At 36.4% G+C, this 22,054-nt stretch overlaps 1 protein-coding gene across 1 annotated transcript; it reads left to right on the plus strand.

The window, feature by feature from the left end:
* The first annotated feature begins 3,399 nt into the window (after positions 1-3,399).
* LOC121426028 (ATP-binding cassette sub-family F member 2-like) lies at positions 3,400-20,668 on the plus strand. Its single transcript, XM_041622157.1, has 12 exons — positions 3,400-3,633; positions 4,688-4,894; positions 6,715-6,903; positions 8,180-8,447; positions 9,086-9,188; positions 10,858-10,953; positions 12,627-12,746; positions 13,626-13,715; positions 14,686-14,859; positions 15,300-15,428; positions 16,149-16,352; positions 17,328-20,668. Exons 1-12 carry the CDS (start codon positions 3,537-3,539, stop codon positions 17,469-17,471), a joined length of 1,821 nt encoding a protein of 606 aa, XP_041478091.1. The 5' UTR covers positions 3,400-3,536; the 3' UTR covers positions 17,472-20,668.
* Positions 20,669-22,054: the final 1,386 nt, after the last annotated feature.

The following is a 22,054-nucleotide window of genomic DNA, read 5'->3' on the forward strand; positions in this document are numbered from 1 at the left end:
CTATATTGTATTTTTGCGTCATCTGATTCATAGATCTTCTTTTTGTACTCACCCTTTTTTATCTTAAAACCTGAACTTGAAACTTGAACTAGGGTAGACCTAACCTTTAATCATTGATCTGTACGTGTGCATCGACCCTTTAATTCAATCCTAAAAATAGTTTCATCCAAGTCTTTAAATTAACATAGAAGTGTAATTGATATCGGAAATCATTATTTTAAAGTTAGATATATACAAAAAATAATAATTTTGCATTTTTATTCGGTATTTATGTTTTTTAAAACTATCTAGTATTTGAAAATTTTAGCTTATGTAAAAAGAAAGACCAACAAAAAAGGACAATGATAAAACAGCGACTGAAATTTTCTTCGAAGCGCCGGAAATTAGTAGTCTAAATAGAAGACACGTCTAGAGAAAATCGTTCCACTATCTTTGTAAACATGATGTAATTAGCATTTTAGTAAATTTAAAAATTGATTTCTAATTATTTTCACGACTTTATTATATAATTTTACATCGACAGTGCTTCAGATATACGACAATATAGGCAGTAAATTAAAGTGTTTGGTACACAGACTAGAAAAGCCGGCTCATGACGTCATTTGATTGCGACGATATTCTTTCATTCATTCGGAAAACTAGGAAACGCGCGCCGGTATTTCACATGTGTTCTGCGTGTATCACTAATAACCAACCAAAGATTTTCAGACAAAGAATCAAAGCAGTCGTACAGTAAGTGATTCTACTTTTTGTATTCTGATTCATTTGGCACAATTTTACGTCGATGTCGATACGGTATGCGCGATTGACTGGTGATGAGTTTGTGCTGAAATTTGTGTGATTCCGACTGTCAATGACTGTGTAGTGTCTAAAATAAATACCGGTAATGACTGCTCTGACATATGACAAATGTCTGACTCTGTGACGCTGTCTGATGCTGAGTGATGATGAGTGACTTTTCCATGCATGACCATGTTTAGGTTCTGACTGAAGTAGGTCTGTCTGTGATCTGTGTGACACTGACAGTGTCTAACATTAAGTTAGATCTAACGTTAGACGTCTATTCTGACTGACTTCTTTCCCATTCATATTTGATGTGATAGATGATATTATATTGACAACGTAACTCTGTCCCTGAGTCTGACGATGCGTCGTCAGTGACGTTCAGATCCAACACTCATACTAGTCGTACTCGTAGAACTGACTCACTAGACGGCTAGCAGCCATCTGTTTCTAGGACTCTTAATCTTATTAACGTTTTTTAACATTTTTATATTTTTCAAATTTCTCCTCATACACAGACGGCTCGCGATAGTGAAAAACTGTGCAATGCAAAACCCCAACGACAATAGCCTGGAGGTGTTTGGGGGGTGAAAGTTTAATACTCTACGTATATCACTCCCCTGGCGCTGGTCTATATTATAGGCTCCCACGTACCGAGGGAAAAGGCAACTAAACAAATGCACCAAACTGCTAGTTATGTTTAGAATCTGAGGTTAACACTTCTGTACATGGCCTGGGACAAATATTGGTTGGCAACGTTTGGCAAAAAATGGATAGTTATGGTTAAAAAATATCGCAGAAATGCGATGAAGAAATAAAAGTAGAAGAGAGTTTACTCACATTTGTTGTCATCGCCATCTTTGATCCATTGTTAATGCAACCTAGTTACGTGACGCGTATAGAGGGTGGCAAAATCATGAGCGGTGCTAGATTAAAAAGTGCTAAAATGTCCCGCTTCAACCACTGAACTAAAAATAAGTATTTTCCAGAGCTACCAAGTCTCACGCATTATGCGTGAGATCAAGCATTTTGGACTCTTGTTCATCCCCTCAAATCTCTGTCTCACGCAACTATCACAGCCTCTCCCTATATACATTGTACACAATGTCTGTGATCTCACTCAGATTCACAGAAAATCTCACGCATAGCTGGTCTTTGAACTTGGCATCTCTGATTTTCAGATCAGTGGTTGAAGCGGGACATTTTAGCACTTTTTAATCTAGCACCGCTCATGATTTTGCCGCCCTCTATACGCGTCACGTAACTAGGTTGCATTAACAATGGATCAAAGATGGCGATGACAACAAATGTGAGTAAACTCTCTTCTACTTTTATTTCTTCATCGCATTTCTGCGATATTTTTTAACCATAACTATCCATTTTTTGCCAAACTTTGCCAACCGATATTTTTACCCATGTACAGAAGTGTTAACCTCAGATTCTAAACATAACTAGCAGTTTGGTGCATTTGTATAGTTGCCTTTTTCCTCGGTACGTGGGAGCCTATATAGACCAGCGCCAGGCGTTAGGGGAGTGATATACTTAGAGTATTAAACTTTCACTCCCCAAACGCCTCCAGGCTCACCGACAGGGCTCATCGCTTTTGTCTTTATTTCATAAAACTATAATAACAAGCAAGTACTGAACCAAACATGCAAAAAAAAGATTATTCTGTTTTGCCCTGAAATGCACCAACACAGGATAAAATCAATTCAAAAGGAGAAAAAACAGTGACTTACTTCAGCTGTCGCGCAACTCCTGGCTCCCACTTCCCTGGTTTATCCGAACTTAATACTATTGACTCCCTGTACTTATAGATCAAGTCAGAACTTTAGTCTCTGGCTCTCTGTATTGTTGAGTGGAGCCAACATAGTTCAGCGAAACAACCAATATAACAGAGACCTGGACTGAAGCTTTTGGTCTAAGATCAGACTAGATCTAGGAAATGTAACGTTAGATCTAATTAAGTTATTCCTTATAAAATCATGAAAATTTAATAGAAAGGTGGCTGTCTCACTCTCAATCTAATTCTGTCAGGATTTTTTATGCTCCATTGAGACATTGTCTGGCTCCGCGGCATCCTCTCCATCAATAGACCGAAGTCTCCCATAGAACAGTACTCGTAGTGCCGGTGCACTGCCGTGTTTCACACGACGCTTAACCACGTTAACTACATCGTCTATGGAGAAAAGGGTGATAAACTACCACACCCTTGTCGATTAGCATGATCATGATTACGGTCTAGCTTGTTTATGCTTAATTCCCCTTTTGTTTTGGTAGGGGAAACAGAGCACAATAATGCAAAGTTGTTAAAGAAGTATGATATCAGCTTACCAGCTTCGTTAAATATGTTATTTAATATCCAAGTTTTATTTGAAAGAGCTGGTGTCGGTTTCCAATGATTGATTGTCGTCATGTGTCTTATGCAGCTTGAGCCAAATTTGGTGTTAGTATTTCCTGTTCATCATAAACTTAAAATGTTAACACGAACGTGTTTGGCTGACAGCCGATAGACAACAATTAGATGCAATTTAAATGGATCTACTATGGTCTTATATATGGTCAATGCTTGTATCAGTTGACTCCAACACAACTGCCCTTTCTTTTCTTTTTTTAATTCTAGGTAACATCAGTGCCTGAAGACCAAAGTTGGAGGCTGTTTTCAGTGTCTTCCTAGTGGTACCTGAAGTGAACTTCACAGCCCTGAAAGTAGAGTTTTGTTCGCTGTGGTGTTCTGATAACTTCTCTTCACTATGCCAAAAAAGAGGGCACCAAAGGGAAAAGGCGGAGCCAAGAAAGCAGAAACCAACGGCACTACCAATGGTACAACCAATGGACAAACAAATGGAGGTTAGTTAAGCTGAGATATACGTGATCGTAATTTTTGAACAAAGGGAATGGAATCGAACTTGGTGCCGTTGCATGAAAGTGACCATTGCAATAACTTTGCCATCCTATGATAATTACATACCATGGTAGCAATGGTCAATAGCCAGTCGGGATCAAGGATTGAATAGTAGTTTACACCGGATATTAAAGTTATCACCGTAGTAACTTTTATGCAACAGGGTCGTGGGTATTCCCTAGATTGTACAATATTGTACATGCCAATGCAATACAATCACTAAACACATGCCTTATATCAGTGGTAAAATCTCTTTTCTTTTCTTTTTTTAACATATCATAGTTTCTTTGAATTGTAATATTTTAGAACACCTTGTCTATGATTTCCATCTAGTTCCCATGAAATTTGTTTTGATTTTTAGTGACTCTGTGAATATAAGACTTACATGTATTCACTGCACAACAATCACTTGATTTTGATGATGTTTTGGATGCATGCACAAATGTACATTTGCCATCTCTTAGGTTGAAAAAAAAAATGTTTAGTTTTTGCCATCAGATGATTATACTTGCCAAAATTGCTTTACCAGATTCAGATCTATCTGTGAAGATATGTGGTATTCAAATGATGATGGCTGCTTGAGGTTTTGGAATTTGCAACTTATACACCTTGTAGATTTAATAAAAAAATACAAAAACAAGAAGTGATCAAAGGTGGTGTAAAATGCTTCACATGAAATGTGATAATGTTTTTTATTGAAACTTAATTTTAAAAAGATCAATGATTGATATCCTTTTGCCTAAACGTAAGTTAAGAAATACACAGGCATTTGCTTCCTATAGATATAGGCCCTTTTTAATACAACTTGTTTTCATTCGAAAGTTACAAGCTACTGAAATCTTACAGCATTATTCTCTGACAGCAGGGTTGTCATTAATTTATACAATGTTTTATTTTTTCGCAAGGTTTATGAAAGCGGGATATGTACAGTAAATTTCTGACAATAACTTTTCAAAACCTTGTTTTTCATAAGAATCTATTTATGATATCCTTCTGCAGTGAATGGCATCATCGATGACCTCAACGATGTCGACATCAGTGCCAACGCCAGGTCTTGTACAGGTGTATTAGTCTCACATCCAGCCAGCTGTGATCTTAAGATCATCAACGTTACGCTGACATTCCATGGTGTCGAATTGTTCCTGGATTCAAAGATTGAACTCAATGCTGGTAGACGGTATGGTCTACTAGGTCTAAATGGTTCAGGTGAGTGTAATTGTAAATAAATTTGGGATGTTCTATAAAGCTGTTTATAATAATAATAACAGTATACGTTATTTACCCAGGGTAGCCACTCAGTTCCGAAAACTGTTCTCCCAGCGGGCCCTGCTTTTATTACCCTGGCTAAGCTAGGCTACCTATTCAGGTGCACACAGATTTTTGAGGAATTTCTTCCTGCCGGTGCCCATTTACCTCACCTGGGTCGAGTGCAGCACACTGTGGATGAATTCCTTGTTGAAGGAAACTACTCCATGGCTGGGATTCGAACCTACGACCCTCTGTTTCAAAGTCCAGAGACTAATCCAGTGGGCCACGGCGCTCCACACATGATGTGACACATGACCTTAAGACTGTCCTCGTCACGGTCAAATTGTTACTTGATATAAATATTGAGCTCAATGCCAGTAGGCAGTATCGTCCATATGGTATCCTCTACTTGGTCTCAATGGCTTGGGTGAGTGTAATCATGGTAGAGTAACAAGGGATTCTCCATGAAGCTGGTTATAATATGATGCATGTCCTTAAGACAGTCAACGCCACAGGGTCGAACAGTTCGTTGATTCAAAGATTTAAGTTTGTTGTTGGAAGGTGGTATGGTCTACTGCATGTACATGTAGGTCCAAATGACATGGGTGATTGTAGCATTAAAGGTCAAGTCCACCTCAGAAAAATGTTGATTTGAATCAATAGAGAAAAATCAGACAAGCACAATGCTGAAGATTTCATGAAAATCGGATGTAAAATAAGAAAGTTATGACATTTCAAAGTTTGGCTTATTTTTAACAAAATAGTTATATGAACGAGCCAGTTACATCCAAATGAGAGAGTCGATGATGTCACTCACTATTTCTTTTGTTTTTTTATTGTTTGAATTATACAATATTTCAATTTTTACGAATTTGATGATAAGGACCTCCTTGCCTGAAGCACAAAATAATGGAATTCCACGTGTTCAGGGAGGAATGAAACTTCATTTCACATGACAATGACGAGAAAATCAAAATATTTCATATTTTAAACAATAAAAAACAAAAGAAATAGTGAGTGAGTGACATCATCAACATCTCATTTGGATGTAACTGGGTCGTTCATATAACTGTTTTGTGAAATGAAGCGAAACTTTAAAATGTCATAACTTTCTTATTTTACATCCGATTTTGATGAAATTTTCAGTGTTATGCTTGTTGAATTTTTCTCTTTATTCAAATCAAGATTTTGTTGGGGTGGACTTGTCCTTTAATAGATTAACTGGTGCTGATAATATCACAAGGTCGAAATGTCCCCAAACTGTGCATGGTGGCCACTTGAAAGAGCACTCCTTCAGGTGGTTGTGTTTACTAAGCCTGTATTCCTTGAAGTATGTCTACTCCTGTCAGCATATTTCTCCATTTTGCATTACCTTAATGATAAATGAAAGTAGTTACAAAAAACACAGATTTCAGGAGAAAGTCTGTAAAACCAGGGTAGACTATTATCATCACTATGTCATTGTCATCTTCGATCTACTGAACTGTGTGAAATCATGAAATCTCACCTGAAAACAAAAGCTGGCCAACATAGATAAGCACATCTGGGGCAATGTGTCATTATTACATGTACTTGGAAAAAGACGCAGAATTTTGATGAAATGTCATGCTTATTTTGCTCATTTCTCTGCCTAATACACAATTTCTTCAAGAATTTTTTGGGCAAATATTTTTTATTCATAGATACAGACACAAACTCATTTTGAAATCAGTACCACACCTAGCATTTATCTTTAAGCAGCTGCACTATTCGTTTTAAATTGTAATTCTGTATCGCAGGCAAGTCGACTTTACTGCATGCAATAGGGAAGCGTGAAGTACCCATCCCGCATCACATGGACATCTTCCATCTATCAAGGGAGATGGCCGCCAGCGACAAGACTGCTCTAGAATGTGTCCTAGAGGTAGACGCTGAGAGGGTACGACTGGAGAAAGAATCAGAAGAACTGGCACATTTAGATGGCCCAGGTTTGTTCATTTTTTAAAATCATTTGATCTTCCTCTATCGAGCAATACTTGTTTGCTTTTTACCGTTGCAATAATGAAAACAAGAATAGGGTCCCCTGTTACAAAGAGTTGTGATGGATCCAATCAACTTTAACTGTATGGCAGTCCATCAATGTCATAATTTTTCCTGCAGGAAATTAGCAAAATATCTGTAGTAAACAAATAGAAGCACACTGAATTGCCTAGACAAAGATGAATGTATGAATATACATCATCATCTAGAAAATATTTTGAATAAACTTGCAATTTAGATGTTAGGCGTTGCTGGCTTTTCATAGTTGTGGTCGATCGGATCAATCGCAACTCTTTGTAAGATGGGACCTTGATCCCTGGAAGTTACACTGGGATGTCGGTCATGCCAGTCACACTTGTTATAGATGTGCTGTAGCATGCATCATCACAGATCTACAGTAGATGAATACAACAAATGATAAGTACTTTCATCCCAGTCTCTTCTTCTAGTTGAGTTTCAGACTCACTTGATTTCCTCATTTTCATTTGGAAAAAAAATCATCAGTCTGGATACATACATGTATGTCATGAAAATGAAATATCACCTTTACATTAGGCAGTTCCATACACCAGGGGCCCATTGCAGAAAGAGTTGCAATCGATCGCAACTCTAAAAATCATGCGCAACTTGATTTTCAACCAATCAACAAAACGCAACTCTTTCTGCAACAGGCCCCAGGAGACCTTTTCATAAATCTGTAGGTAAGTTAAGAGTGACTTTGAAAACAACTGGTGATCCTTTATTGTGGTAAATGATATTCGCCATTAACATGTTCATGAGAGATTATTTAACGCATAAAGAGGATCACCAGTCGCTCTTAACTTACGAACAGCAATGAAACACCCACTGGGAATTTTTTATAAATGGATGCAAATTAACATTTGTAATTGATGGTAACTTTTGTCCATGGTTTTCCATATATGTACATGTACATGTAGATAGAGATTAGTTGACTGCATCTCTTATGTTACAGGCCAAGGACCTATTGCACAAAGTGTTGTGTTTTAACACAACCAAAAAAAAATATCAAGCGCAAGCCCTAATATGCCTGTTTCATTGGTTGACAATCAAATGAACTATTTCTGTAACAGGATCCTGTACTGGTAGTGACTTCCTGAGTATATATCAAGTAGCATTAATGGAAAAAAGTTCAAACTCTGATTTATCTCTACATGTATAAAAGTCAATGTTAAGGTCAAAGTTCAAATTTTTATCCAATCACAGAGGCTGAAGACAGGTTACTGGATATCTACGACCGTTTGGATGAGCTGGACGCTGACAAGGCGGAGGTCAACGCAGGTCGCATCCTCCACGGTCTCGGCTTCACCAAAGAGATGATGCACACAAAGACAAAAGACTTCTCTGGAGGGTGGCGGATGAGGATATCCCTAGCGAGGGCGCTCTTCGTAAAACCCCATTTATTACTGCTCGACGAGCCCACAAATCATCTCGATCTAGAAGCTTGCGTGTGGCTTGAGGAAGAATTGAAAGGGTCAGTTATTTCTGTCAAATCCTATTGTTTTCATCCATATTCACGTCTTTTAGAGAGTTTATTCATCCTTGGTTGGAATTTGTTTCACATTTTTCCACAAGAATAAATACTGACTGAAACTAGAATTTCTTGTTACTTTTATATACTTGAGGAGAAGGGTAGGGATATTATTTTCCCAAGGATCGTATAAAAAAAATCTGCATGCATTATTGAAATTTCAAGGTTTTTCTAAGGAAATATCTTAATCAAGCTATCATTTGATAGTTTTATTCATCATATTTCAATGAATTATTTTGAAAGATGTGCATATTTCAGTTTTATGCAATACAATTAAACTTATGTAAGTATTGAACGGCAGCGTTAAATGTTAAGGTTACAATACTTGAGGCGGAGGACAATTTTTAGTGCCTTTGTTCAAAATAGCTCAAAGTTCATTTATTATGAGTAGAAGCAATTAATATTGACTTTAAGGTGAAAATATCAATTTTTCCCAGGGCCAAAACCGTTTAAACAAAATATGACTTTCATATAAGATCAAAATGATTATCAAGTGACATGTCATAAAGTATAGCAATTTCTTTTTCAATTTTGTTGTTAACCTTTTTAAATTTAATTTTATTTTTGTTTCCATCACTCAGGTACAAGAGGATATTGGTTCTTATATCACACTCACAAGACTTCTTGAATGGAGTCTGTACAAATATACTTCATGTACATAAACAGAAATTAAATAGCTATGGAGTAAGTATTTCTTCCCTTTTTCCTAAGTTTTCATTTTGTTTGATACATTGGCCATATTCTAAAGTCGGGTTTAACTTAAACTCAGGTTTAAAGTTGTGGTTCAAGTATGGATAGCCAAATTGTTACATAAATCACTAACAGTAGAGACATCATACTAACTTGGCTCTCAAATCATTCATGATTGTCTAGGAAGTACAAATAGATGATCATCTTCACCATGGATAAATCAGAAAAGAACACAGTAAACATAAGAAACATACAACTTAATAAAAATTTTGACGCTTTTGGCTTTCAATAATTTTAGCACAGAGTTAGACCATGGTCTAAGTGAAACCTGACTTCAGAATACGGGCAATCGTGTCCATCTGTTAGAGAGGAAGTGTACCCTTGCATCATGTTGGTTTTCATTAGCTGAATCTTAAAAAAACATTAATATAGGTTTGGTGAAATCTATCAACAAATCACACACTTAAAATAATTTCAAAGGGTTATCCATTTTCATCTGCAATAACATTCATTAATTTCAGTCATACCTTTGGCACAAATCAAAATTGATATCACAGCAAAGACTGCCTAAGTATCCAAGGATAAACCTATACTATACTACATATGTATGGTATCAAATTATTTTGGAATAATAATCTTTTTTATGATACATTTTTCCCCTTTTAGGTGGTATTTTTTTGGGAGTGATTTTTTTTCTGACTCCCACAGTAGTATATAGCCTTAAGGTTCCTCATCTCTACAGATGTAATGAAAAATCAATGATTATAAAATAGGTAAATGTTCTTGTATTCCATTCACTAGCTGCCATCGGGAAATTTTGAAACTGGTAATTTAGAATTGTTGAATTATTGTAACTTCTGTTTGCTGTTTCTGTTTGTGGTAACTCCCGTAGGAACTCGGCAGGACAGCATTTTTTGCTGGTAAACGCCAAGATGGTATATAACCAATTACCTTGGAAATATTTTACGTCTAGGTTAATCAGTCATAGTGGCTGACGTAATAGACGACAGATATCACTCTTGGGCCTTTTTATCAAAGAGGAGACAATGGCAGAGTTGGGATTCGAACTCACAACCTTGCGATTATGAGTCCAATACTCTAACCACTGGACCACACGACCCGTGTAAACTTCCTGAATAGTGTGAACCATTGCATGATTATAAAGAAACCTTTTGCTTTACCAGATTCTGATTGAGTTAAGTTGGAGAGAAGGTATTCGAATGATGATGGTATCACTGGTATAAGAACTCAGAAGCATGCCCTGTTCACATGAAAGGTTCACACTGATATTTAATCTTCCATCCTGTAGAGAATATGTTATTATAACAAATTCTATGTAATGTGAACAGTGCTGCTGTAGAAAGTCATTTTGTTACTGCCAATGCTTCCCTATGTAAATAAAGTACCAATAAAATGAGATGATTTTCTGTAGATCAGACTAATGTCAAGAGTCTGTTGGACATTGTTGTGTGGGCCTGTACTCCACACTTTGTGTGTGGGGAAGTTACAAATTGATGCAGAGGTTCAAGCCCTGGTCATGTCTTTCGGATGGTGACGTTAAAGGTCGGTCCCAGACGTAAATAATCATATCTGATTGATACAAGTCTAAAGAAAATCGATTACACACATAATCTAACATGCTTATCTTCCTGTTTTTTTCTAGGGTAACTTTGATTCATATGTTAAGACTAGGCTTGAGCAAGAAGAGAATCAGATGAAGAAATACCAGTGGGAACAGGATCAAATGGCTCACATGAAGGTTAGTGTGAACACACCCCATTATCATAAATTACCAGCCACCCCAAAACCAGTAATAAGTCACCATGGATGGTCCTCTGTAAAAAGCCCATATAATAGTTTGGTCCCCGTAACCAACTCTAAGTTGCCAAAAATGATTTTTTAGATTTATTTTGAGTTTAAAAAACCACATCCTAAGCTTTCATATGATACATATCTAGTTGAAATTGGTCAACAATAACCCACACATGTACATGATTTTATATAGAAGAAATTCAGTGAGAACTTCAATGAACAAGGAGAAAACAAGGTTTTGGGTTCACTAGAGCAGTGACACTTCCAAGCAGACTGCATAAAATTGTGTCAATGAAACTCTTGTCTTGTTTTCTGTTCTATTTTAACAATTTTTTTTTTCTGCTTTTTGCTTTTTGAAGACCAAATTATTACTTTGGTAATTTACAGAGAAACTTATCTGGTGGGTTACTATTAGCTTTGGGATAGCTTGTCTTAAATTATTCTAGGAGTGAAATATCCCTTAATGGCCCGAATTCACAAAAATGGTTTTTAAAACCATCAGAAGTTTTCAAATATGCTTAAAATAAGCGTAATTTATACAGGAAATCTGCATAAACCAAGGGTTCAACCGATGGTTTTAAAAACCACCTTTGTGAATTCAGCCTACATTTTTGCCATCAGATGATTATAATAACCTAACTTGCTTTACCAGATTCAGAACAATCTGTGAAGAGACATGGTATTCAATGATGATGGCTCACAGCCCTAGTATAAGTCCATTTAGATTTCTATAAATGATTCCTTTAAACATATGATTTAAAGTTTGAAAATAGTATATGTATATATCTGAAATATATCCATGGGAATATTTCTTTCGACTTCATAGCAGAGCAAGACTGTAGGCACTGCTTATCTGACAGCAGCGTGGCTGTATTTTCAACATTGACATTACTGTAAGGTTAAATTTTGGGAGTGACATCATAACTTAGGATATATAGGGACCAAGTCATGAAACTTGGACATAAGGGTAATCAAGTACTATTGATACTCTTGCATCAGTTTTGGGCCAAATGATCAAGGTCAGAGGTTATCTAGGGTCAATGAACTTTGATCATGTTGGTATATTAACATTTAAATCTTAACAATGTTAAGTTTTTGAAATGTCATAAATTTGAAATGTACACTGTATAAGGTCCTTTTTCATACATAGGAGTAAACAAGTAGCATGGATCATCTTGTACAAGTTGCGGGTTACATTTTCAAGGTCAAAGGTCATTTAGGGTCAATGAACTTTGACCATGATGTGCTATCAATGAAAAAAAAATTAACCAAGGTAAAGATTTTGAATTTTCAAGGTGATTTTAAAAGTATTAGTACCTATATTTTCACATTTTCATATCAGCAATGGATGAATTCAATGTCAAATGTGTTTTTTAAGGTTCAATAAAGTGATGTCGACTTTGAAAAAAAATAAACCAATTGTTAGGATTTATAATTTCAGGGATTTTTATGAATTATCTGTGTTATTATATTAAACAAGGATATAATGTATCAAAAATTAGTTGAGTATTATTTCAGGTAAATGGAAGGTCACTTCAGATCAATTAACTTGGATAAGAACTGATATTTTGTTCATTATTGGAATAAATATTTTGACCATTTCACTCTTTTTTTTTTCAGGATTATATAGCAAGGTTTGGTCACGGAAGTGCCAAACTAGCCAGGCAAGCTCAGAGCAAAGAGAAGACGCTGAGTAAGATGGTCGCTGCTGGCCTCACAGAGAAAGTAGTATCAGATAAGGTAAGGATTATGGATTGTTGGGCAGATTTTAGGTCAGCAAGTTCCGTCCTTGGGAAAATGAAATGAGACGCTGAATCAGAGCTGCTAACTAGTACTGAAAAATGAGGAAGAAGACTGATGCCTTCATGCAAAATACTGATACGTGGAGCATTGTGGCCCAGTGGATTAGTCTCCAAACTTTGAAACAGAGGGTCATGGGTTCGAATCCCAGCCATGGCGTAATTTTCTTCAGCAAGAAACTGATCCATAATGTGCTGCACTCAACCCAGGTGAGGTAAATAGGTACCGGTAGGAAGTAATTCTTAAGCTGTGTGCGCTCTGAACGCCTAGCTTAGCCGGGTAATATAGGAGTGCCTTGAGCACCTATAACAAGGTGGTTATGTGTGCAATATGAATACCCTATATTATTATTGTTTCTTAAGTTCAGTTTTATATGTTGTCCTCTGGGATTTCTTTGAAAATACTGATTTCCTCACCAAAGTACTGATTTATACCTTTTGAAATTTATACTGAAATGTTCTTGTTCAGGTTCGTAGCTGAAGAATGATTTGATGGATCAACTGCAAATATTAATGGGTCAACTTGTATGCATATATGATCAATGATGATCTGAGAAGTGTTGGGGGTATCAAGGTCCAATGTCAAAGGTCAAATGTGAGCCGTGCAGATGTGACTACATTATAGTTATATCCAGTGCTTCTCACTAAATCTAGGGTCAGCAAATGATAATCCATTCCACCACATGAAAGCTCTAGTCCAACTGCCTGTAGATGATAATATAGCTTTTCAAATAGCATTTGTGGTGATTTTCAGGACAGTGAGATTGTGGAGCAGATTGATCACATCTTTGCTTTCATTTTTTTTTTTTTGGGCCTGCAGACTATATCATTCTATTTCCCGGAATGTGGCAAGGTGCCACCACCTGTGTTGATGGTTCAGCATGTATCCTTCCGCTATGCAGATGATAAGGTAAACTACATTATAGTGGTGTTGGGTGGTGATGGTTATGATGATGGTGGTGATGCTATTGCTGTTGTTGGTAGTGGTGGTGGTGGTGATGAGGAGGAGGATGATGATGATGATGATGATGATGATGATGATGATGATGATGATGATGGTGATGGTGATGGTGATGGTGATGGTGATGATGATGATGATGATGATGATGATGATGATGATGATGATGATGATGATGATGATGGTGATGATGATGATGATGATGATGATGATGTGATGACAATGGCTATGACGACGACGATGATGATGATGATGATTGATGGTGATGGTGATGATGATGATGATGGTGATGATGATGGTGATGATGATGATGATGATGATGATGATGACTATGACGACGATGATGTTGATGGTGATGATAATGATAATGGTGGTGGTGGTCATGATGATGAGGATGATGCTGATGGCCATGGTGGTGCGGTGAGGTTGGTAGTGGTTTTGGTCATGGTGATAATGGTAGCTATGGTGGGGATGACCATGATTGTGTTTGTGAAGGTAATAAGAGTGGTGATGATATTGTAAAGAATGTCTATGAAATAAGAGGATTTGAGTTCCATGAGGGAGAATGATGACACAAAAGGCCGAATTACAGTTACCTTTGACCTTAGGGTCAAGGGTCACGATGACAACAACAGACCGAAGCGAATTTAGTCTGACTCCCACTATTAAGGACCAAATACCTCAAAGTACTTTTTAAGTCTTGTTTATTTTGTTCAAGGTGTAAATTAATTGAGAAAAATGACTGTCGTAGTATTTCATCTGATTTGGCTAGAATGTTTTTGACTTCTTAGAGTTTAAAAACCCAATTAGAAAGTAATAATGTTTTTTTACCAAGGTTTGAGGGGGTGATTTAGTCTGCCCATCACCCTCTATTTTTTCCATCACTGACAAAATCCATGATTTTTTTTTCTTCCATCGGCAGCCCCTAATCTACAAGGATCTAGAGTTTGGTCTGGACCTGGATAGCAGGATAGCCTTAGTAGGGCCCAACGGGGCCGGCAAGTCCACCCTTCTAAAGCTACTGGTAGGAGAGCTGGTCCCAACCGATGGACTAGTCAGAAAGAACTCACATCTTAGGATAGGAAGGTACCATCAGGTAAGGGTCAAAGGTTATTTCCATAAAGACATATGAACATGCAGCATTGATTAGGGGTAGCAAGACCCTGTCTGTATCTCACAGGGATGCCATTTTATAAAAAAAGGAAAATGGCCTGTGTAGATGATTTTCAGACTATTCTGTCAAGCCTAATTGGCATCCCTGATTTGAGGATAATCACTGTTTCAGGCTTGTTGCTGCAAAATTTGTCTTATGATGCCCTCTGAAAATTCCACCTCTGTGAATTGAATAAAAAAGCAGATAGTGTTTGTTTTTCACTCTCTTGAGCACCAGACTTTTCGGATAAATGGGGTCTTGTTGCCTCATCAGCAAAAAAAATAAGCTTCCCTTTTTCTCCTGCTTTTTTTTCTTCTTTCTTGGCTTGTCCCTGCCCTCTCTCTAGCTTGCTTATTCCAATTTTGTTGTTCTTTTCCATGCAGCATCTCCAAGACCTGTTGGATTTAGACATGAGTTCATTGAATTGGATGATGAAATGTTTCCCACAGATCAAGGAAATTGAGGAGATGAGACGGATTATCGGACGGTATGGGCTCACAGGCAAGCAACAGGTAAGTGGTCATTCCCTGATTTGGGACAAAGCACCCTCAGCTCATGGGTTGGCTAAATAACTTTATACAGACCCCAAATCTTTGAAGAAAAAAAATGGTTAATAAAAAAAAAAATAAGCACACTTACTTCTACTTATATATTAATTGTATCAATATCTTTTGTTTTGTTTTTTATTCAAAACATTTAAAGGAGGAAAAGTTAATAATTTTCTCCATATTGGCAACGTACTGGAAATTTCAATCATCTTTCTGTTCATATTCCCAAAATTCCACTTTCAGAACATATTTTTTATTCATTTCTGAGCAATTTTAGGGTAAGTAGTAGCTTAGCCGAGATTCAAACCGTTGATTCTCAAAATCAAACGCGAGGTACAGAACCACCAGACCATGGTACCTCTGATTAATATAATCTAATTTTTCCTCCATGTTCACTTTTCTCACAGAGCTGCCAAGCAGTACAGATGTTCAGTATTTAGTACTGAAAGATAAGAATACTGATGGTTTCATGCAAAATACTTAATTCTAAAGTTTCAGTTTTATGTGTTCTATGATATTTCTTTCAAAATACTGATTTCCTCACCAAAATACTGATTTTCAGCTGTAGAAATACTGAATTGTTCTTGTTCAGGTTGGCAGCTCTGTTCCCAACCCCATTCAGTTTATATGTAATATGGAGTGGTTCATTCAGATGTCTCTGTACTCTTCTTTTTGCTGTTTCAGATCTGTCCTATACGTAACCTTTCCGATGGTCAGCGATGTCGGGTCATCTTCGCCTGGCTAGCCTCGCAGTGTCCTCATCTATTACTCCTTGACGAACCCACCAACCATCTCGACATCGAGACCATCGATGCCCTGGCTGACGCCATCAACGGTTTCGACGGAGGCCTGGTGCTGGTCAGTCACGACTTCCGTCTCATTAATCAGGTGAGTTTGAATTTGGTTTAAAGAAGATACAGGTGTTTGATAGGAAGGAAGAATTTGTTTGAAACATGGTGGAACACAAGATTAACTTGGGCTCAGCAGAAATATAACTTCACCGTGTTTGTAAAACCAATCGCTACATTTCATCTCCATGTTCCACTTATGTAAAGATTTGAGCTTTGATTGACATTCATTGCCAAAAAAAAAACCTATTTGATCAGCTTGACAATATCACCATCAAAATTTACCAGGTGTGAAAATATAAGTTACAATGCCTATAGTAAATATCATGTGACCAGCTATTGACCAATCACACTGTAGTATCCATTCTAGGTGGTAAGACAAGTTGACAGTTATTGGCAATTACCATAGTAGCTTCTCCATCAATCATCAATTTTATGTCTAAAATGGGCTCCTACCCCCACCCCACCTTGTTATTTTAGTGATAAATTTGTAATGTGAGAATCTCTAAGTGACTATTTTCTTTTTGAATTTTTTTTTTTCGAGGACTACTTTTTATAACCTTATGTAAATCTATATTCTGCATTGATATTGCAGTGAAAGGGGATTTTACAGGACTCTTTCGCCCATATTCTGATAGCAGCTTTAACTTAAACTTGGGTTTAAAGTTGCGGTTTAAGTATGGATAGCCAATTATTACATAAATCACTAATGGTAGAGATATCATACTTAAGCTCATTTGGCTCTCAAATCATTCATAATTGTCTAGGAAGTATAAATAGATGATAGTATTCACCATCGATGAATCAGGAAAGAGCACAGTAAATATAAGAAACATATAACTTAATAAAAATTTTGATACTTTTGGCTTCCCATAATTAAACCACAACTTTAAACATGAGTTTAAATTAAACCAACTTCATAATACAGGCTTTTGAGTTTATCCAGAGGAGCCCCCTTGTAATTTTTTTTCCTTTCAGTGCGTCTTTTGAGACCTCTTTTTTTTTTCACCTCCAGGTTGCCAAGGAGATCTGGGTATGTGAGAAACAGACCGTGACTCCATGGAAAGGCGACATCCTCTCTTACAAGAGCGCCCTCAAGAAGAAGATCTTGAAAGACGCCGCGAAGGCCGCTGCCAAGGTCGCAGCCAGTGGAAAATAATCCCTACCTACAGTAGTCATAATACACCAGTGGGCCATTTCATAAAGCTGTTCATAAGTTAAGAGCGACTGGTGAACCCTTCTTACGAGCTAAACCATCGCCAATTCAATATACCATTTACCACAAGAATGGATCACCAGTCGCTCTTAACTTACGAACAGCTTTATGAAACACCCGTCAGGGGCCAGTAACACAAACCCTAGTCATTGATTGTAGTGCAATGTATTATGATTGATTGCTGTGCATTGACCCTAAAGGTGACCACACACCTTACGATTGGTCTGCGACTCAATGTTTAAATAAAACGTAGTAGAATTAGATGCTAATATTGAGACTTGGAATATCTTACTGTGTAATGTTCGAAATCATTGTACGAATACCTATGTTCAAATCTGTGACTATGCTATCATCCTTCTTAGAATGAAAGCAATTTATTATCTTAGTCGTAATGACGCCATAGCAGTCGTAAGATTGGGTACGATTTGAAGCTAATTTGGCCTATACTAAAAAATAAAGGCTTTCAATCTTTCAAAATGGTTATATAAGTATTCTTTCAATTGATTTTAACCCCAAATAAAATGATGTGTTCTATTCACATTTTCAGAAAATTAGCAAAATGCGATTTGTTCCAAAATCGGATCGCGAACAGTCGTAAGGTGTGCGGTGGCCTTAATGCCCAGTCAGTCATTATAATCAGTTGTACATGTAGTATCAGTCACTAGGTCTTGTGATTTGCGACTCTCTATATGTTTTCATTAGGCTGTAAGTTCCGTATGACTATATGAAATATTGGAACATGTTCTTACATGCTTAATCAGGGTCAGATTATCTATCTATCACTCGGCTCTCAGTAGATTTGATTTAATTTATTTTTGTTAGCAGGCATTTGGCATAAATTATTGTCCAAATTTGATCAGGGTTATAGGAAATTCAAGTTTTTTTTTGGAGGGGGTGGGTTAGACCATAGAATATTTAAGGTATCTCAACTTGCACAAGAATATGTTCCATTTGTTCATATAGTTATGTGTAACTTAATAACAGCTTTATGAAACTCCATTTGGAACCTCTCTAGGTGATCTTATCTTGATCGCTGTACCTGTTTTTGCCTATAAACAAAGGTTGCAACTTACTAAGATGGGAGATCTCCCAGGCTGATGCAAAATTTTCTGCTCTCACTTGGGTTTGGATTTTTTTCCACCCTAGCTGATGTTGCCTCTATTATATTTTTCTCTTTCTTGAAACAAAAAGTCACAATATTTATCACAGGACATTTGCACCCCTTTCATAAACCCCATTAAAATGAATTAGGCGGCTAATAGCAGCTTAATTTGGTTGTAAAATTGGAGGACAAGAGTTATCCGCATTACTCTGATGCTGCTATTATCCGCATAATAGCGGCATCGGGATAAGATTTTGAGTTTATGAACGCATTTCCAAATAATGCGGATAGTTGCCATGGTGCGGTCACAAGGTCACCGTTTTCCAACACAACCGCATCGGAGGGGGCGTGTCCAGTTGTCATGGCGATTATCCGCCTTTTTCAGGACGGGCGTTTCGTAAAAATAATGCGGCCTATTTTCGGAGTTTATGAACGCAATTTTTATTGAATTATCCGCATTACTCTTAGGCGGCTAATTGGAGGATAGGTTTATGAAAAGGGTATTGGATTTATCATGGATTAAAAAGAACAAGATGGTATGAGAGAGAATATTATGTGAATCCCAAAGCTTAGAGGGCATTATTTCACATCAAGGGATGGAGTTCCTTTGTTTACATTATTATGTCTCTATAAATCAGGCTCCTGTAGGCTTTATTATTATGCAACATAGTCAATCTAAATATATATTGTGTATCACAATCTTATCCCTTCAAATGTAAATAACATAAACACTGCATTTTGGTAATGTAAGTGGGTTGATTTAAAAAAGGCCTTTACGATTATGTTGTTGTTATAATAATTTTTTGAATTACCAGACATGGTGACATATTGGAAGATCTGAGAAGGGTGATAAACATTGTAATGCATGGCCCGTTGGTAGAGCAATTTCATAACTGAAGTGGCTACCCTCTGTTAATAAAATATTGTTATTGTTAAGACGTTAATTAAATTAGATAACAAGTACAAAATTTTTGCCTGGCATATGCGATTTGAAGAACAGATTTTTTTTTTAAATGACTAATAAACCATAGGAAAGTTTATATCTTTATTCCCCTTTTTCCATCATAAATGTGTGTGCAAGATGTTTCTTCAGGTTGCATTATGCAAGCATTATTGTAAAAATATACAAACTAAGAAAAAATAATGTATTTATATCATATTTATCTACTGCCTCTGAGCAGGATGTGGTATTTATATTTTAGTTTAAGGTAAAATTACCTTTGTGTCAAAGGTATCATTATTGAGTGTGCTCTTTCTCCGAAAGACTCATTACAAATATTGAAATTTGAATTTCAATTACTGTGTGTATCGGAAAGAATGGCAAGTTGGAGGTTCACATGAAGATAATGCAAACATACTTAGGATTATTATTATAGGGTTGCCTTGGATTATTTTTTTTGGGGGGGGAGGGGATGTGGTTTTGTTTGAGATTTTTTTTAAGGGGATTGGCCCAAAAGTAAGGAATATATGTACTTGATGTTCTTGGGGAAAATTTTGAGTTTTTCTGATGGAGAGTTGGAGATAATGTTCATCTATTTAAATTACCCTTTCAGACAAACTACCAACTCTGTGTTAACAACTAAAACCTCATTGAAAATGGTTTTCTGACAGTATTGTATAAGTTAAGCGATTCCTGTGTGTAAGTTGAAATTTCAGTGCAAAATTAGATTGTCATTAACCATGTTATGCAGATTGTAAAGCAGACTCGCAGAGTATAAGAACGTCATTCTCTATCCAGTTGATAATTCACATATTTCATTAAATCAAAATTATATGGCAACAGGATTTAATATATGGAATACTAGTATATTTCCTCAAGTAGATTTTGAAGCACAAAATTTCCTAGAGCACTGGGTTAACAGACATCCTATGAAATCATTCAGGGCTCCCATTTTTTTCACTCCCAAATAATAGTTTGCATGTATAATTGTTTTTGCTTGAATTTAATGCTTATGGCATTATTTTTGCACAACTATAGACTTTTTAATGTGTAGCTAAATAATTTGATTAAAATTTATGTTAGCATGGAATTAAACCGTATTTAAAACCAAAAATTAATCATTGTATTCCATGAGATTTTTTAAAATTTACATTGTGTATATGATGGGAGCAATTGATAATTGAGACAAGATCAATAATTTAAAAATAAAATGATTATGGGAAGGAAAAGAGACAGACTGAAAGATAGACGTTGACATTTTTAAGTGGGAAGAGTCAAAGAAAAAAGGTAAAAAGGTAGAAGTATTTATAGAGATAGGGAGAGAAAAAAACAAATGGGAAGCAAGGAGAGAGTAAGAAACAGGAACAGGAATACATTGGTAAGTAAAAATTGAGATGATTAAAATCTACTAATAAAACAGAAAACAAAAAGTTTCGGCACAGAAATTCAAAAGCAAAAGCAAAATCATAATAAATAACACAATAGACTTATGATATTTAGGAGTGTTGGATCATATACATTTATATAAAAGGCACTCTGATATGTACATTTTCTATTACCAAATTTACATATGATACAAACAGAAATAAACAATGCTTAACTTCAACTACATGGTAGCACTGAACCAATTACACAAATCAAGGTGTTGATATGTTTGCATGCTCACAACAAGGCACCTATATCAAGGCCAATGTTACATTGTTAAGCAGAAATCACATAGAGTGTCTTTTCCAGCAACTATTCTGCATTGCCAATAGAGTACCATAGTGATGACATCACAAAAAATATTTTTGCATGTAAGGAACCTTGATACCGTACTTAGGTAGAGCATGATGAAATACCCCCACTACCAAAATTTGGTGCGAATCGGTCCAGGGGGCACCAAGATATGACCTCATGAATACATAATTAGCCTCATTGAAGTCAATGTATTATTGACCTGGTTCTAAAAGTTAGTGTTATGTGATGATAAGACATATTTCACATATTCAATATTATATCTATACATAATCAATACTTAATCAATATTTCTACAGGAAGTATACCAGCTCCAACTTTCATTAGAAAGTATTACTCATTCTTCTTCCAGCTAAACTTCTGATGCACACACATTTTATGGGTTTCTTATTCACTACATTTCATGTTCTCCCTAAAAGGTCAACTCCCCCAATTCAGAGTAAAGTTATGACGTACAGATTGTTTTGGTCAAGCGTCCAAGGTTGACCAACACCTGTTTGATCATAAAGAGTCTAGACCAGACCAATATAAAAGGAGTTCACTTCTGAACCCAAATCAGATTACTTCAGAGATTGTTAGAGATTACTTCAGAGATTGTTAGATTGGTTACAGATTACTTTACAGATTGTTCCAGCATACAGACAGCTACAGAAGAGTTTATATTTTATACTGCAGAGTATAGTCACCATCAGACTTACTCATGTTCCTGAATTATTTGTATTTATCATCACCTTAGTTATCATCTTC

This window comes from Lytechinus variegatus, chromosome 13 (assembly GCF_018143015.1).
Source record: "Lytechinus variegatus isolate NC3 chromosome 13, Lvar_3.0, whole genome shotgun sequence".
NCBI classification, from domain to species: domain Eukaryota; kingdom Metazoa; phylum Echinodermata; class Echinoidea; order Temnopleuroida; family Toxopneustidae; genus Lytechinus; species Lytechinus variegatus.

What these genes read in the sequence shown, in the direction of transcription:
- LOC121426028 (XM_041622157.1), top strand. Translation starts at nt 3,537, where the DNA reads ATGCCAAAAAAGAGGGCACCAAAGGGAAAAGGCGGAGCCAAGAAAGCA. An exon ending in AGAAATTAAATAGCTATGGA is followed by an intron (nt 9,189 to 10,857) that starts GTAAGTATTTCT and finishes GTTTTTTTCTAG; the next exon opens with GGTAACTTTGATTCATATGT. An exon ending in ACTTCCGTCTCATTAATCAG is followed by an intron (nt 16,353 to 17,327) that starts GTGAGTTTGAAT and finishes TTTCACCTCCAG; the next exon opens with GTTGCCAAGGAGATCTGGGT.